The sequence below is a fragment of the Girardinichthys multiradiatus genome, chromosome 4 (assembly GCF_021462225.1).
Source record: "Girardinichthys multiradiatus isolate DD_20200921_A chromosome 4, DD_fGirMul_XY1, whole genome shotgun sequence".
Classification (NCBI taxonomy): Eukaryota; Metazoa; Chordata; class Actinopteri; order Cyprinodontiformes; family Goodeidae; genus Girardinichthys; species Girardinichthys multiradiatus.
The window spans coordinates 36,587,886-36,603,577 of NC_061797.1; the positions used below are offsets into that span (position 1 = coordinate 36,587,886).

Sequence of the window (15,692 nt, forward strand, 5' to 3'; positions counted from 1 at the left end):
GAATAAGAAAAGCAGAATGGGCTTTAAAAACAATGCTGCTTCAGAGGGTTCTTCAACTGTGGTTACTTCCAAGGAAGCATGCTTTGCATCAATGGGGCTTTACAGGCATTAATAATGCAGCACTCGGTTCAACTATTTATTAAATCATCTAGAACTTCAAGGAGAAGGCTTCAACTGAAATCATATTGGTGTCGGGAACATCTTTTAAATAGGATTCAATTAAGGGATTGTGTGCCACCAGTACAGAGCTTGTTTGAGAATGTCAAGAGGCAGATGTAAGTGCTTCTGTGCAGACGGTGAGGTGGAAACTGTTGGATGTTATGCTGGTCTTAAGACTGGTTCCAAACTCAAAGGAAAAACATCAAGGACAAACTAAAATAGTGTCCTAAAAACATCCTGCAGGAGCAACTATGATGAACAATGTTTTCTCCATAACGGAGCACCATGTTACAAGGCAAAATTCATAAAAGTAGCTCAAGAATTAAAAAGCCTCCATCACAGAAAGATCTCCCCAGATCTTGATAGTTCCAGTAATTATTATTATAATTTTTTTATATGACATTTCTGCTTAGGGTGATGCAACCTGGGGGGCACCAAAAAAAAGTTATCGGTTGCAGCGTCCTCCAGCTTTATTTATTTTTTGCATGTCAAATCAAGGGGTGTGTTTTGTTGTTTGTAATTGCGGTAGGTGGAAGGGCTTGCAAGAACCACCAGAAAATGTTATGTATTTCTTAATAAACGTTCTTGAAGCCTAACGGTTGTGCTTTTCTGTGCCTTAAAACATTTAACAACGCGGATATAGTATTGTTTGTGAAAAAAATATTCGTCAGTTTCAAAACCTTCCGCCACGAAATAACTTTAATCGAGTATACTGCTGTAATTCACATTCTACCTCAATTACCCAGTAGGGGCGCTGTCCCGTAGAGAGCCTCAGCACAGGTGCGGTTAGTTTGGGTAGAGGAAGAGGGTGCCATACTACAGTGATACAGCGGGTTTAGCATAGGAGAGCTGTAGTCTTTCCCCGTTCTTTGTTTCTAAGATGCTTTCAGCTCAGAATTTTGGAGGTCCTGGGAAGATGAAGGATTATCATTATACCGGCGCAGTAGAAAACCGATTTTCACCTTACGCTTTCAACGGAGGGTCAGTGGGAATTTTCTGTTAATGTCTCATTAGCCTTGAAGCTAGCTAATGCTTATACTGTTTATGCTAGCTGGCTAATTTTTGCAAAGTTCTCTACCTCATAAATCAGAAGCGTTTGGAAGCATTTCGCATAAAGTTTACATTTGTAATGTTACATGATGTAGTAATTTATTTTAATGCTTAATTGATGTCGTTAGATCATAAAATAGATGAGAGGGGTTAATGCAACACTTTTAGTTTCGAATCTGTTCTTTTAGCTTCCTTTGGCTAGTGTTTGTTTGTCTAGTTTGTGTTCATTGCTAATGTTTTATGAGATAATGGAGCTAACCAGATGTTTTTCACCTTCTCAGAACTGTGCTAGCTGTTGCTGGAGAAGATTTTGCCATCGTAGCATCTGACACCAGGCTTAGTGAAGGCTACTCCATCCACAGCCGTGACTCCCCCAAATGCTACAAGCTGTAAGCGTCATTCCTCTGTAGGCATAATGGATGATAGCAAGTCTGACCACTAAAAAGGCTTCACGTCTTGAGACCCATTAGAACCCGAGTTTTATTATGCCCTCGAAGAATAAGCTTTAGCTGCCAAAACAGGATTTTTTTTTTAAACATAAATCCAATGAAATGCAGTTTTGGACGTGCCAATGCTGAAAATGGGAATGTGTGATCACTGCAGACAAAGCCCCACAAACAAAAATACTGCTCATATAGAAAAAAATAAGTCTGGATCATTCGGGCTGTACACCATAATAAAGCACATAATGCTTCCTCTGTAATGTGAGATAGGGAAAGCGCTTAATTTATCCCAGTTGCTGAGTCATGGAAGTAGTGACCCTCGGCAAGGTAGCCATTTTAATTTAGAAGAAAAAGTTATACAAACATAAAAATAAAAAAAAACATTAATACAAGAGAAATGAATAATGTAACTCAGACTAAAGCAAGTCTTGGTGTTTTGTCATCTTTACAGGACAGACACAACTGTCATTGGCTGCAGTGGTTTCCATGGTGACTGTCTTACACTGACAAAAATCATTGATGCCAGGCTAAAGGTGAGCTGTTTTGGGTTTCACTATGCTTTAAAATGATGCTGCTTAATCAAATTTGATCTACAAGGCTTGTCAACATTGCAGTTGGCCGAATTTGCCTAATTCCTAAAATGTTGCCTAGTAATGCTAATTTAAAACATTTTTGGTGTAACTCATCCATTCTTCATTTCGGTGTTGGCTCTTTGCTTATTTCACTGTTTGCAAATAGAGATTGCAATAAAGTAAAATACGAATCCTACTGTTGTTTTAATTGTTTTCCTTAAATTGTCAGGTTCCTCGTTATTAATACCATTTAAATGAATGTTTCACTTTTTCTCAGATGTACAAACACTCAAACAACAAAACTATGACCAGTGGAGCCATCGCAGCCATGTTGTCCACCATCTTGTACAGCAGGAGGTTCTTCCCATACTACGTCTACAACATCATTGGAGGACTGGATGAAGAAGGTGGGCACTTATGATCTAGCATACATGCTTTAAAGTCTTTTTCTGTCGGAAATACATATTACAATATAAACAACTGTCTTCATTTACAGAGGAAAATGTAAAAGTAATTATTCTTGTTTTATATACTTCAGAGCAAGAATTCTATATCTAGAAATGAAATGGGTCAAGCTCCACGGCTTGTTGCCATATTACCAATCCGTTAAAATGAGGCCAGTAAAATAGGAATACTACACTACTGTGACCTATTGTTTTTACCCTGTTAATAGTTTTTCCTTCATATTTGGAAGAATAGGTCATGGAATTTGGTCAGCGTTTACTACATATTCCACACTGACCATTTAAAAATGATTGAATATATCACATACCATCATTATATAAAGTAATTATTTTGTATTGTTTATTAAACTCTTCTAAGAAGAACTCAGCCTTGTTCTCAAATCAAAATTGGTAGATGTGTCTCTTGTGCTTTCTCCAGCAGAGGCCAGGGATTCACTACCTTGGTTGTTACTTGCATTATGTCTCACTGTATCATTAGTTTCCTTTAGGTTGTAAAGCATACAGCTTGCCTTATGCTCTTATAATATTTATTTATTTTTTATGTGCAATATAGGCAAAGGAGCAGTGTACAGCTTTGACCCCGTAGGCTCCTACCAAAGAGACACCTACAAGGCTGGAGGATCTGCCAGCGCCATGCTGCAACCATTACTAGACAACCAGGTTGATGACACTCAGGCATATATTTCTATTTATTCCTCAATGTGGACACAGTCCTGACTTTTTCCAATATGTTTCACAGATTGGTTTCAAAAACATGGAGGGGGTGCAGCATGTTCCTCTGACTCGGGAAAAAGCTGTTCAGCTGGTCAAAGATGTCTTCATCTCGGCTGCAGAGAGAGACGTCTACACTGGAGATGCCCTTCGCATCTGCATCATCACAAAAGAGGGCATCAAAGAGGAGACAATACCACTGAGGAAGGACTGAGGAGGACAAAATGATTTGGTTTCCTCTTCATCTATTCAACATTCTGCTTATTTGGCCTCTTTACAAATGTCTCCCAACATAGCACTGTTGATCCAGAGGTTGATAAAATCCCCAAATCCCCATGTCTATTTGGCTATAAACTAGAGGGAGGATTTGTGTTTTTCATTCCCCCTACTTACAATATACTGCTTATATGGTCTGTCAGCCTTCTATAGGATCAGCATTCCTATTTTCAGAAACCAGCTAATTCCTCATCTTGCCTAGACTCTTCCTCTGGATGTTCACTTATGGTTTGGACGGAGACGTGTTCAGCTATTCTTTTTACATTCTTAATAAATATAAACAATTCAAGAACTCTACCCTTGTCTGTTTCTTATGTTTGTTCTCAAGATTCACTTCTCCTTAATAAGTTTTATTGTGCTTCTTGTGAATTTAGCATCATGACAGACTCAAAGTTTTACTCAGATTAAATGGAAAACAAATACTGAGAACTTAAAACCATACTAATAAAGTAACATGCAGAATGTGTGCTTAACAGAACCCAGACTAAGCATTATGTAGGTGATACTGATTACCATCAACTGGTGAGCCTGTGTCTTTGGTTCCACTTATTATAAAGGTCTGCCTTATAATGATGATGCACGTTGGGACAGTTGGGAGTTAGAAGCAATCTAAAAGTGAACTGAATGATTTCTCCTGTCAGGTCATTAAGCTAAGGTCTGTTCTGTTTGATGTCTTCATATAGTCAAGATTGCAATAAATATATGTATATATCCCTCACTATGCATTAAATGATGTGACATGCCCACTTAAAATGTGGTTGGACAAGGTTTACTCCAGGTCACTGCACTTCATCCTCCACACAGTGGAGACCACCATGAAACAACAATGAGCTTTGTTTCTTCACAGAATCCAGTTGGAGTAAAGCCATTTAGGTCTGGACTTTGACTAGGTCGTTTTAAAACATGAGCGTGCTGTGATCTAAACCATTCAATTGTAGCTCTGGCTGTAGGTTTAGGGTTGTTGTCCAGCTGGAAGGTGAAGCTACGCCTCAGCTAAGCCTGTCAGAACTTCTAAAACCTCTCCACAACTTTATCCCTGACTTGTCTGCTGTGGTCCTTGGTCTTGATTATCCTCTGAGACCTTCACAAAACAGCTGGATTTATACTGAGATTGAAGTAGACACACACAGGCAAGGATTACCAGTACTTATGAGGTGACATCTCGAGGTAAATTGGTTGCATTTACCCGTCCGCAATCTCGACTCGCAGATTGGTAAGTGAGTTGCCCAAGAAGGCATTGACACATAATGGTACAGTAGACAGCTGGAATCGAAGCCACATATTTCTGATTGCAGGACAACTACTATCCCATGGTATCAGAGTAAAAGGGTGAAATTAAATCGTCAACCTTCAAATAATCATGTACAGTTATGCACTCAATACTTGGTCAGGAATCCTTTGGCAGAAATGACTGCTTCAATGCGGCGTGGCATGGAGGCAATCATCCTGTGGCACTGCTGAGGTCTTATGGAGGCCTAGGATGCTTCAATAGCGGCCTTTAGCTCATCCAGAGTGTTGGGTCTTGAGTCTCTCAACGTTCTCTTCACAATATCCCACAGATTCTCTATGGGGTTCAGGTCAGGAGAGTTGGCAGGCCAATGGAGCACAGTGACACCATGGTCAGTAAACCATTTACCAGTGGTTTTGGCACTGTGAGCAAGTGCCAGGTCGTGCTGAAAAATGAAATCTTCATCTCCATAAAGCTTTTCAGCAGATGGAAGCATGAAGTGCTCCAAAATCTTCTGATAGCTAGCTGCATTGACCCTGCCCTTGATAAAACACAGTGGACCAACACCAGCAGCTGACACGGCACCCCAGACCATCACTGACTGTGGGTACTTGACACTGGACTTCTGGCATTTTGGCATTTCCTTCTCCCCAGTCTTCCTCCAGACTCTGGCACCTTGATTTCCGAATGACATGCAGAATTTGCTTTCATCCGAAAAAAGTACTTTGGACCACTGAGCAACAGTCCAGTGCTGCTTCTCTGTAGCCCAGGTCAGGCGCTTCTGCGCTGTTTCTGGTTCAAAAATGGCTTGACCTGGGGAATGCGGCACCTGTAGCCCATTTCCTGCACACGCCTGTACACGGTGGCTCTGGATGTTTCTACTCCAGACTCAGTCCACTGCTTCCACAGGTCCCCCAAGGTCTGGAATCGGCCCTTCTCCACAATCTTCCTCAGGGTCCGGTCACCTCTTCTCGTTGTGCAGCGTTTTCTGCCACACTTTTCCTTCCCACAGACTTCCCACTGAGGTGCCTTGATACAGCACTCTGGGAACAGCCTATTCGTTCATAAATTTCTTTCTGTGTCTTACCCTCTTACTTGAGGGTGTCAATAGTGGCCTTCTGGACAGCAGTCAGGTCGGCAGTCTTACCCATGATTGGGGTTTTGAGTGATGAACCAGGCTGGGAGTTTTAAAGGCCTCAGGAATCTTTTGCAGGTGTTTAGAGTTAACTCGTTGATTCAGATGATTAGGTTCATAGCTCGTTTAGAGACCCTTTTAATGATATGCTAATTTTGTGAGATAGGAATTTTGGGTTTTCATGAGCTGTATGCCGAAATCATCCGTATTAAGACAATAAAATACCTGAAATATTTCAGTTAGTGTGCAATGAATCTAAAATATATGAATGTTAAATTTTCATCATGACATTATGGAAAATAATGAACTTTATCACAATATGCTAATATTTTGAGAAGGACCTGTATATGGTGCTCCAGAAATTGAAATGTAATTCTTAACAAATCCCTCCAGGGGATACCAAAAATATTTCCAATGCCATTAGTTCAATGACTTTGGATCTTTAAAGCCTGTGGTAATACATTTGATAGTTCTACTCAAAAAAAATCTGTGGAGTTGTAATTTGTCAAACATGATCTAAGTAGATGGCAACCTCTTTAATTATCTACCCGGGTGGAAAAGAAAATCTCCCTCTTAATATTCTTTTACTTTCTAAAGTAATAACTATTCGGAAGCCATTTTCAGCTTCTTGTATAGAGGTCTGATGTATACTGTGGTATTCATTAATTTTTCACATTTTGTCCACAAACCTCAATGGGTTCTGTGTGAAATTAAGGGTGTATTAAAAACACTTTTCTTTTATTGGTTGGATGAAATATGCTAATTTTGTGAGATAGGAATTTTGGGTTTTCATGAGCTGTATGCCAAAATCATCCGTATTAAGACAATAAAAGACCTGAAATATTTCAGTTAGTGTGCAATGAATCTAAAATATATGAATGTTAAATTTTCATCATGACATTATGGAAAATAATGAACTTTATCACAATATGCTAATATTTTGAGAAGGACCTGTACATTCATGACACAACTTCAAGGAAGATGATTCTGCTGCAGCCAAAATAAGAGAAACATCAGTTTATGTGCCCGGCTGAAGAAAACAGAACACCACTTATTATTTCCCTCTTTTTATTAACCCAAGATAAACACTTGTTACCAATACTGAGTAACAACTATTTTAACAATCAAAAGATGAAAAGATCTCTCCCACACAAACACTATTAGTGTCCTTAGGCATAGTACTGAAGATTGGCCTTCTTCTTGGCTTGCACTTCCAGGATTCCCTCCATGTAATCCTCATGGTTGAGCTCCGTGGCCTGCCGACGCAGCGCGATCATGCCGGCCTCCACGCACACGGCTTTGCACTGGGCTCCGTTGAAGTCGTCGGTGCAGCGGGCCAGCTCCTCGTAGTTGACATCTGGACTGACATTCATCTTGCGGGAGTGAATCTGCATAATGCGAGCTCTGGCCTCTTCGTTTGGCATCGGGAACTCAATCTTCCGGTCCAGACGACCCGAACGAAGAAGAGCGGGATCCAAGATGTCAACCCTGTTGGTGGCGGCAATCACCTAAAAAAAAAAAACAGAAGGGTAAAATCTGGGTGCATTATCTAAGAATTTCTACTACAGTGGACTCTTTACTCTTACTTTACATTTTTAAAAGGCAATAGCTGTTTTTAGGTTATAGTATAGTTGATTTTATGTGGTTTTTTTTAAGTCTTACATTTGGAAAACATCTACAGACTGCAAAGTTGCTCCATTTATCCTTCTGAAATGTTGGCATTGTTTTGGAAAACTTGTCAGCCATGTTACTATTAGTAGGTCTGCAGCTACCATTTTCTTGCTCACTTGATGTTTAGACTACTGGCTGCACCATCCCCTTAAAAAACACCCATTATTGAAGTTTTGGTATGACAAAACTTGGTATGGCAGGATTTTTAAAATCAACCTAATTATGTGTGATTTTACTCTTTTCAGGTACTTGTGTACTAAAAATAAACTAAATATACCTGCTCTTATTGATTCTCAGTAGTGACAAAGAATAAAATATCTTGTGATATGGTGAACTTCCATATCGTGAAGTGTCAAAACAAAATTGTTATTCACCAATATTATCGCATATCGTATGTTTTCCTAATACCATGTAGAACCTGTTTAAATCGTGGCAGCATGTTTACCTTGACCTGCATGTTGGGCTGGAATCCATCTAGCTGGTTGAGCAGCTCCAACATGGTCCTCTGCACCTCCCTGTCTCCAGCCTTCTCGCTGTCAAACCGCTTTGTTCCGATGGCGTCCAGCTCGTCGATGAAGATGATGGATGGGGCTTTCTCCTTGGCCAGGGCAAAGGCGTCTCTGACCAGCTTGGCTCCGTCTCCGATGAACATCTGGACCAGCTGTGGACCTGCAAGCTTTAGGAAAGTGGCCTTGGTCTGGGCAGCGCAGGCCCTGGCAAGGAGAGTCTTCCCAGTGCCCGGTGGCCCATACATCAGAACCCCTTTAGGTGGTTGGATCCCCAGGTTCTCAAACTTCTCCTTGTGGTTCATTGGCAGGACTATGGCCTCCACCAGTTCTTGGATCTGCTTATCGAGCCCACCTATGTCGCTGTACTGCTCTGTGGGACGTTCATCCACCTCCATGGCCTTTACTCTGGAGTCGTACTCGGTAGGCAGGGTCTCCAGGATTAGGTAGGAGTCTTTATTGACCCCAACCAGGTCTCCGGGCTTCAGCTTCTCGGCATCCACCAGTCCGATCACTGGCAGGAAGTAGGTCTGCCGAGTAGACGTTTTAATCACGGCGCATTTTCCCTTTCTCTGGGAATCCAGATCCACGTTGGCGCCGTCCTCCTCCTGGTCGTTGGGATCCACGTCCAGCAACTCGATCACGTTGGAGACCAGGTAGGGCAGCGTCTTGTTGACCTTGATCTTCTCTGTGTTTTCCTTGATCTTGTCCTTCATGGCCTGCAGCTCGTGGGTCACCCGCAGCACTTCACTCTTCATAATCTTTATCTCGCTGTCCAGGAGACGGGTCCGCTGAACTATCTCCTCTGTGGACATTTTTAACACTTCTTCTCCGATACCATCTTCCACTTCATCCCAAACTGATTTGTCACTCAGCGACGCCATCTTTGCTGTGACTGCGCTCAACTGCGACACGCCGGAAGATAAAGCTTCCTCTTCCGGTGAGCGCTGAGAAGCAGGCCGGGAATGACACGGAGCCAAAGCGAACATAGTTTTGTCTATAGATTGCGGCCAGACGTAAAGAAGGCTGATTGTGTAAGTCGACTTAATAGTAAGGTTATTTGCAATTTTATTAAATGATAAAATGATCGTTTTCACGCCGGCATAAAGCGGGTAGCTACTGCCGCTTCGTGTTAGCTGACATGAGCTCTGCGGTTAACATCAGCTAGCTGGTGTGTTTTTGTAGGTTTAAAGCTTTAAACTCACTCTGCTGGGAAATTACTGTGGCATGAAGGCCTTTAATATCGATGTAACCAATATTTCTGGTAATTGTGTGAGTAAACGTTTAGAAAAACGAAACAGAACCGTTAAACTCTCAAATGTGACTTGTAAAAAGCCCCTGCTTTGGCGCCACTGCTATACTTGTGTTGTTTTTGTTTGATATTTTTTGTATTGTAAATGTTAAAAATCTGGAAGAAAATGTGTGTTTCTGTTGACGCTGGGATTTGGTGTTGTAATCGTTTTTCTCGCAGGTAGACCATTGAAATCCGACTGCTGTGAGACACCAGCTGTGTGAAGTTCTTCAGATTAGTTGTACTGCCTGTTCCTGGGTGGCAGTGTTCAAGAAATGGACCAAAACAACAGTTTACCACCCTTCCAAGGGCTGCCTTCTCCTCAGGTAAGAAAGTGTTTTTTCTTGTTCTCTATATGTACAGGTGCATCTCAATAAATTAGAATATCAACAAAATAAGTTTAATGCCGTACCTAAAATGAAACTCACAAATAACGCCCATTAAGCACAATAATACATGTCAGATGTATATTTCTGTTCATCAGTTTGAGTGTGGCTCACAGTTAATGAAAAGTCCATTCAGAATATTAGATCACTACATAAGACCAATAAAACATTTAAGTCAGACATGGACAGTTGTCCAGCAGATAATAATGCATTGCTAAAGAAGCTGGTAATTATGAGTCAGTTTTATTGAGAGTTGAGTGAAGTGGAAAAAGTTTGGTAAAAAAAAAAGGTGCCAGCAAACAAGGATAGCTGTCTGAGAATTGTAATTCAAGAGTTCTTCAAGGTTTGGATTGTGGCTAGTGTCCTTGCTTCAAGAGTCACTGCACTCAGACATACCCAGGACATGGGCTACACTGCCGCATTTATTTAAATATACAAAGTTGTTCCTTTTTTTTTTTTTTTTTTGCATTTCACCTGCAGATCAAGGTCCAAGTGTTTAGTGAAAAACTGAAGAGGCACAGAATCCAAGTTGCTTGAGGTCCACTGGGAAGTTTCCACAGTCACTGATGATTTTGTTGGTGGGATGGGGTCCCCCCCCTTGGATAATAGTAGGGGAATTGCTGGGTCTGTGTGCTGAGCAGCATAAAACGGATCGTTTAGGGGCACTTTCATTCTCACTGAAAAAGAAAACCGTGTCGGATCAGCAGATTAATTCCAAACAGGTCAGGAGTGATGATTCCTAAGGTGGACAAGCTGTAGACAATCACACATGTCCATAAATAGCTACGTAATTGTGGAACGATGGCAGCTTGGGCACAGCTGGAAGATGGAAGAAGTTGGAGGGAGCGTTTTTTTCAGAGAACGTACTGACCTGCTGGCACATTCTGATGCAGGGCTTATTGGCCGGTTTAGATTGCACAGGGCAATTAATTCTGTGGCGTTACAGAGGGAAACCAGGGGGAACTGTGTGTTGCTGGTGCCAATTCCAGTTCTCACTATTGGGGATTGTCAGAGGGAGTTGACTGACAGGGTATTTAACAGTCAACCCTGAGCCGTGCCATCCCAGCCATATGGGACCGCCTAATCCGTATGTTGGTCAGATATAGAAAGTTCCCCTAAACCGTGGCTCTCATTTGGAGCGAGGAGCCGCTTTTCTGAATGTAATCATTGCTATAGACTCTCATACTGCTAAAAGGGCCCCATCTGTAAGTAAATATGCATTTGTGAATAGAAAGCATTTTCATTCAATATATGTGCAACCTATTTGTGCATCACAAATGTATCTCACTAATGCAATAACACGTTGGCCTCCTTAACGCATGATTATTTTTTGACTGACACAGCATTGTTGCCGTGGTTATTTGAAGACGTGGTGGGGGACTTCCTGCTATTTATACCACTTTGCATATGTATTTATGGGGCGAGACCGGGCGGTCCACGTGGAGCTATGCAGAATTCACCGCTAATTGGGATGTATGAAGGCTACATGTGCGGTGACACGTCTGCGCACACTTTCATACATCTGAATTTTTTTGTGCGCTGCAAGTTTCAGGATTTTTCCCCACTGTAAACTTTAAATATGAAAGCTGCGCGCTCTTTTGTACATGAGGCCCCCCCGTACACGTCCTCCACAACTTAATCCTGATCTCCTGTGTGATGATGTGTTCCTGTTCAGGGTGCCATGACCCCAGGCATAACAATGTTCAGTCCCATGATATCATATGGATCAGGCTTGACACCCCAGCCTGTACAGAACACAAACAGTTTGTCTATACTCGAGGAGCAGCAGAGGCAACAACAGCAGCAACAGCAAGCACAACAGCCCAGTGCAGGTAAACACACGGTATAATTGCTGATGTCCTCTCAATTTCTTTAGAAGAATAAAAAATAAAATTCATCGGTTAGGTTTATCCTTGAAGTTTAAAAATCTTTGAACCTCAGGGCTTCCGGGAACGTCAGGGCAGACTCCGCAACTATATCATTCCCAGACAGGACCAGTGTCGACTACCACTGGTCTGCCAGGAAGCACCGGGCTCTACAGCACTTCGATCGGCCCCATGACCCCCCACACCCCGGCCACACCTGCTTCGGAGAGCTCAGGCATCGTTCCAACGCTACAGTATGCTTCATGTTCATTTGATTAAATTGTCTGACGGTTTGCTTTTGCCACTTGGTAGTAGAATTAGTGGTCAGCCTGCAAAATATTTCCTTAGTTTTGATCCATCACTCTCGGTGTGATCTGTTATCACATTACACTTAGTAAATTTATATTTTTATTGTTATGTTCTGGGTTCATTTATCTCAGCTTTTTTTTTTCCTTCTTTTCACATTCAGAAACATAGTATCCACTGTAAATCTGGGCTGTAAACTGGATCTGAAGACTATTGCCCTGAGAGCCAGGAATGCGGAGTACAACCCCAAGGTAAAAGATTCACCCTCTGCTCTTTTATTTGACTTTTCAACTACATTCAGTTGTATTTTCTTTTCTATCATTTGGGCCAGGGCTCAACATCTAGAACATCTTCATTGACTTTTCCTCTGTAGCGTAATTTGTTCAGCCCTTTCCAAACCGATTTGAAACGTTACAGATGGCCTAGTATAAAATTAAAACCCTTCAAATGAAACAGGAGGACTGTCATTGTCGTAAATACCCTCAACTATTATTTTTCTAGCGTTTTGCTGCCGTCATCATGAGAATAAGAGAGCCCAGGACCACTGCACTTATCTTCAGCTCCGGGAAGATGGTTTGCACCGGAGCAAAGAGGTCAGAATCTAACATACAATTTTTTACGGCTAAAGTGGCGACATAATTTCAGCAAAACAATCATGTGAGCTTCCTCTTCTGTAAATATGTAGGACATTGCTGAAATATTGGTTCCATGTGAATCTTTTTACATTTTGTTGGATTACAACCCAAACTTCAATGTGTTTTTTTTTTGTTTTTTTTGAGATTTTATATAATGGACAATCTGAAACGTTGCATTTGTCTTATGCCGACCATACTCTGATTCTCCTAAATAAAATCCAGTGCAACCAGTAGCTTCTAGAAGTCAGAGTTACTATAAACTGTCCACCTGTTAATACAATTTAATCTGTTCTGTGATGGCCTCCGAGAATTGATAGAGAACATTAGTGAGCAACTGGCATCATGAAGTCCAAGTAGCAATGCAGACAGGTCAGTGGTAACTTTAAATCAGGGGCTAGGTTATAAAACGGTATCATAGGCTTTGAACATCTCAGGGAGCACCGTTCAATCCGTCACATCAAAAAGGAAAGAGTATGGCATTACTACAGACGTGCCCCAGACTGCTCTGATTGGATGAGTTCAATTTTGAATGTTTTTTTGGCCTACAAGCAAAATGCAATTTGTGGCTGAAAACTAATGCTGTGAATCACCCTGAAAACAGCACCCTCATGGTGAAACATAGTGGTTGTAGTAGCATGCTGTGGGATTGCTTTCCTTTAGCAGGAACATGGAAGCTGGTCAGAGTTGATGAAAGGTGGTAAACACAAGGCAATCCTGGAATAAAAGCTGTCGATGGCACTTCAGTTATATATCAAATACAGTAAACATGATAAAATGTGGAAAAGGTCATGCCATATGTATACTCCTGTATGTAAATCATCTTCTCCCAGTTTGTTTTTAATTTATTCTAACTGAGTCTTTCTTTTTAGTGAGGATGAGTCGAGGTTAGCAGCTAGAAAGTATGCCCGTGTCGTGCAGAAGCTGGGTTTTCCAGCCAAGTTCTTGGACTTCAAGATTCAGAATATGGTGGGCAGTTGTGATGTGAAGTTCCCCATTCGACTGGAGGGATTGGTCCTCACACATCAGCAGTTCAGCAGGTCCTTTTTAGATCGTTTTAACGAACCGGCAAATGTTTTCTGCCTAAAATTCTGGAGTATGTGTATTTTTTGCCACTGTTTTTAAATGAACTAAAATAAAATTCCTTCTGTTTTGTAGCTATGAGCCAGAGCTGTTTCCAGGACTGATTTATAGAATGATCAAACCCAGGATTGTCCTGCTAATCTTTGTTTCTGGGAAGGTAGTACTCACAGGTAGGTACTGGAAGTAGGCTCTGATACCTGTATGTTCCATGTTAGAGAAATATACTCCATACTTAAAATCGTCTTTTTTAAAGACGATTGTAAATCAGTCGCGTTCCTCAAACATGGGAACTGATGCAACTTTAATTTTTTTTTAGGGGCCAAGGTGAGAGCAGAGATCTACGAAGCATTTGAAAACATCTACCCCATCCTGAAAGGTTTTCGGAAGACTACGTAGAACCTGGAGGTTTTTTTTATTTATTTTTTTTTAATCTTCTAAATCTTCTCCCCAACTTTCTCTTTTTCATTTTTAACGTGCATCAAATTGACACATTGAGGTTGAACTCCTTACAGGGACTGTGGGATGTTGCACACTAAGATCTTGTCTGATTTTACCATTTGTACCCCTGTGAACTTTTAAACAAGATTTCCAGTGTACTCAGTCAGGCTTTGCTGTACCATCACGTCCCTAATTTGTAAATAGGACTGTAAGAAAATGTAAAATATTGTTTATGAAAAGAAAAGCAGTCTGAGAAAGACTGTTCTTGATTTAATTTTAAACTGTTTTACCTACTTTTGTACACTGCATTTTTAGCATTTGTTTGCTCACTTTCAGACATTTTTTACTGCCTTGTTTAAATCTGCCAACTCTACGCTTGGATCTCGCTATTTGAGTCTTGTTTTCACTGTCTGAAGTGTTAAGACCAAGTCCAATCAGAACTAAAGTGTGTTTCTTACACCTAATGTTTAAGAGGTTCTGTTTGTAGTTGAAGTAAAGTGATTAAAAATCTGTCACCAAGTTGTTAGTTGGTTCAGTAGCTTCTGGTCCTCTTCAGGTTCAAATACTGGATAGAGTCAGGCTAAAACAAGTTTTCTGTTGAAAAAGAGCGCATGTTTTATTTACATAAAGGAGAGTTTTAATGGTTAAACTGGAGATGAACATATTTTTTTAGGTTTTAATTGTGGGAAAGTGAGTGAAAACCGAAGGCAGATGCAGCAAATTCCTGTTTGAACGAGTAATAATAACAGAAATTGGTACAAAATTTAAATGTGAAGGAAAAACACTGCTTGAATAAGTTCACGCCTACCACTAAAAAACAATATGCTGGCAGAATATGTAATGTTTTTAGTATATAAATATCTATTTTTGGCCATGTGAGTTTATTTTGAATAATTCTTTGTGTTAAAAGACATTTAAGTTAGTTTAGCTTTTTGGGCACTGCTTGATGTTTGTGTTGTGAGCACAGAGTTTAATTACAGCAACGTTTTTCTGTCGACCAGCTCAGTGTTTACTTCATAGTTTGAATCACGTCTGTGTCTCTGCCATCAGATGTCTGTATTTTACTATGGTTTTATAGAATAGATCACAAAGTGTTTTTCCATCCAATGCTTCATCTGAAGTCGCTAATGTTCTGCCTGCTGCAATAATAAATCTGTACATACTGACTCCAGTTAAAGCTGTCCTCCTTTGCAGTAACATTTAGCAATATTTTTTTATTAAATCACATTCTTGTTCACCATTTTGCTTCACGTAGCATGTAAGTAACATGATCAATCACTCCTAATCAGTGCCACGATCTGTGTCTTCAATCTGATTTCTGTATTTACTGTAGATTAGGAAGGCAAATGGTTCATCTGAAACTATTAATGTGTTGCTCCCTGCAGTATCTGTGCATACTGACTCAGTTAAAGCTGTGGAGGGTAAGATACCTTAAACTATAAATATATGAACAGCAGTGCAAATGTTTTTGCTCTT

At 40.7% G+C, this 15,692-nt stretch overlaps 3 protein-coding genes across 3 annotated transcripts; 2 read left to right on the plus strand and 1 right to left on the minus strand.

The window, feature by feature from the left end:
- Positions 1-945: 945 nt before the first annotated feature.
- psmb1 (proteasome 20S subunit beta 1) lies at positions 946-3,972 on the plus strand. Its single transcript, XM_047362803.1, has 6 exons — positions 946-1,140; positions 1,491-1,598; positions 2,104-2,185; positions 2,502-2,631; positions 3,242-3,348; positions 3,428-3,972. Exons 1-6 carry the CDS (start codon positions 1,040-1,042, stop codon positions 3,611-3,613), a joined length of 714 nt encoding a protein of 237 aa, XP_047218759.1. The 5' UTR covers positions 946-1,039; the 3' UTR covers positions 3,614-3,972.
- Positions 3,973-7,089: 3,117 nt separating this feature from the next.
- Positions 7,090-9,099, minus strand: psmc3 (proteasome 26S subunit, ATPase 3). The gene is made up of 2 exons (XM_047363274.1): positions 8,155-9,099; positions 7,090-7,546 (listed from the first exon to the last, which is right to left on the minus strand). Exons 1-2 carry the CDS (start codon positions 9,097-9,099, stop codon positions 7,208-7,210), a joined length of 1,284 nt encoding a protein of 427 aa, XP_047219230.1. The 3' UTR covers positions 7,090-7,207.
- A 16-nt stretch (positions 9,100-9,115) lies between these two features.
- Positions 9,116-15,387, plus strand: LOC124867063 (TATA box binding protein). The gene is made up of 9 exons (XM_047363278.1): positions 9,116-9,249; positions 9,687-9,832; positions 11,568-11,724; positions 11,834-12,011; positions 12,227-12,314; positions 12,565-12,656; positions 13,568-13,735; positions 13,854-13,948; positions 14,095-15,387. Exons 2-9 carry the CDS (start codon positions 9,782-9,784, stop codon positions 14,172-14,174), a joined length of 909 nt encoding a protein of 302 aa, XP_047219234.1. The 5' UTR covers positions 9,116-9,249; positions 9,687-9,781; the 3' UTR covers positions 14,175-15,387.
- Positions 15,388-15,692: the final 305 nt, after the last annotated feature.

Coding starts and splice junctions, on each gene's coding strand:
- psmb1 (XM_047362803.1), top strand. CDS start 1,040: ATGCTTTCAGCTCAGAATTTTGGAGGTCCTGGGAAGATGAAGGATTAT. Junction 1,141..1,490: donor CCTTACGCTTTCAACGGAGG/GTCAGTGGGAAT, acceptor TCACCTTCTCAG/AACTGTGCTAGCTGTTGCTG. Junction 1,599..2,103: donor TCCCCCAAATGCTACAAGCT/GTAAGCGTCATT, acceptor TCATCTTTACAG/GACAGACACAACTGTCATTG.
- psmc3 (XM_047363274.1), bottom strand. CDS start 9,099: ATGGCGTCGCTGAGTGACAAATCAGTTTGGGATGAAGTGGAAGATGGT. Junction 7,547..8,154: donor AGCCCAACATGCAGGTCAAG/GTAAACATGCTG, acceptor TTTTTTTTTTAG/GTGATTGCCGCCACCAACAG.
- LOC124867063 (XM_047363278.1), top strand. CDS start 9,782: ATGGACCAAAACAACAGTTTACCACCCTTCCAAGGGCTGCCTTCTCCT. Junction 11,725..11,833: donor AGCACAACAGCCCAGTGCAG/GTAAACACACGG, acceptor TTTGAACCTCAG/GGCTTCCGGGAACGTCAGGG. Junction 12,012..12,226: donor GGCATCGTTCCAACGCTACA/GTATGCTTCATG, acceptor TTTCACATTCAG/AAACATAGTATCCACTGTAA.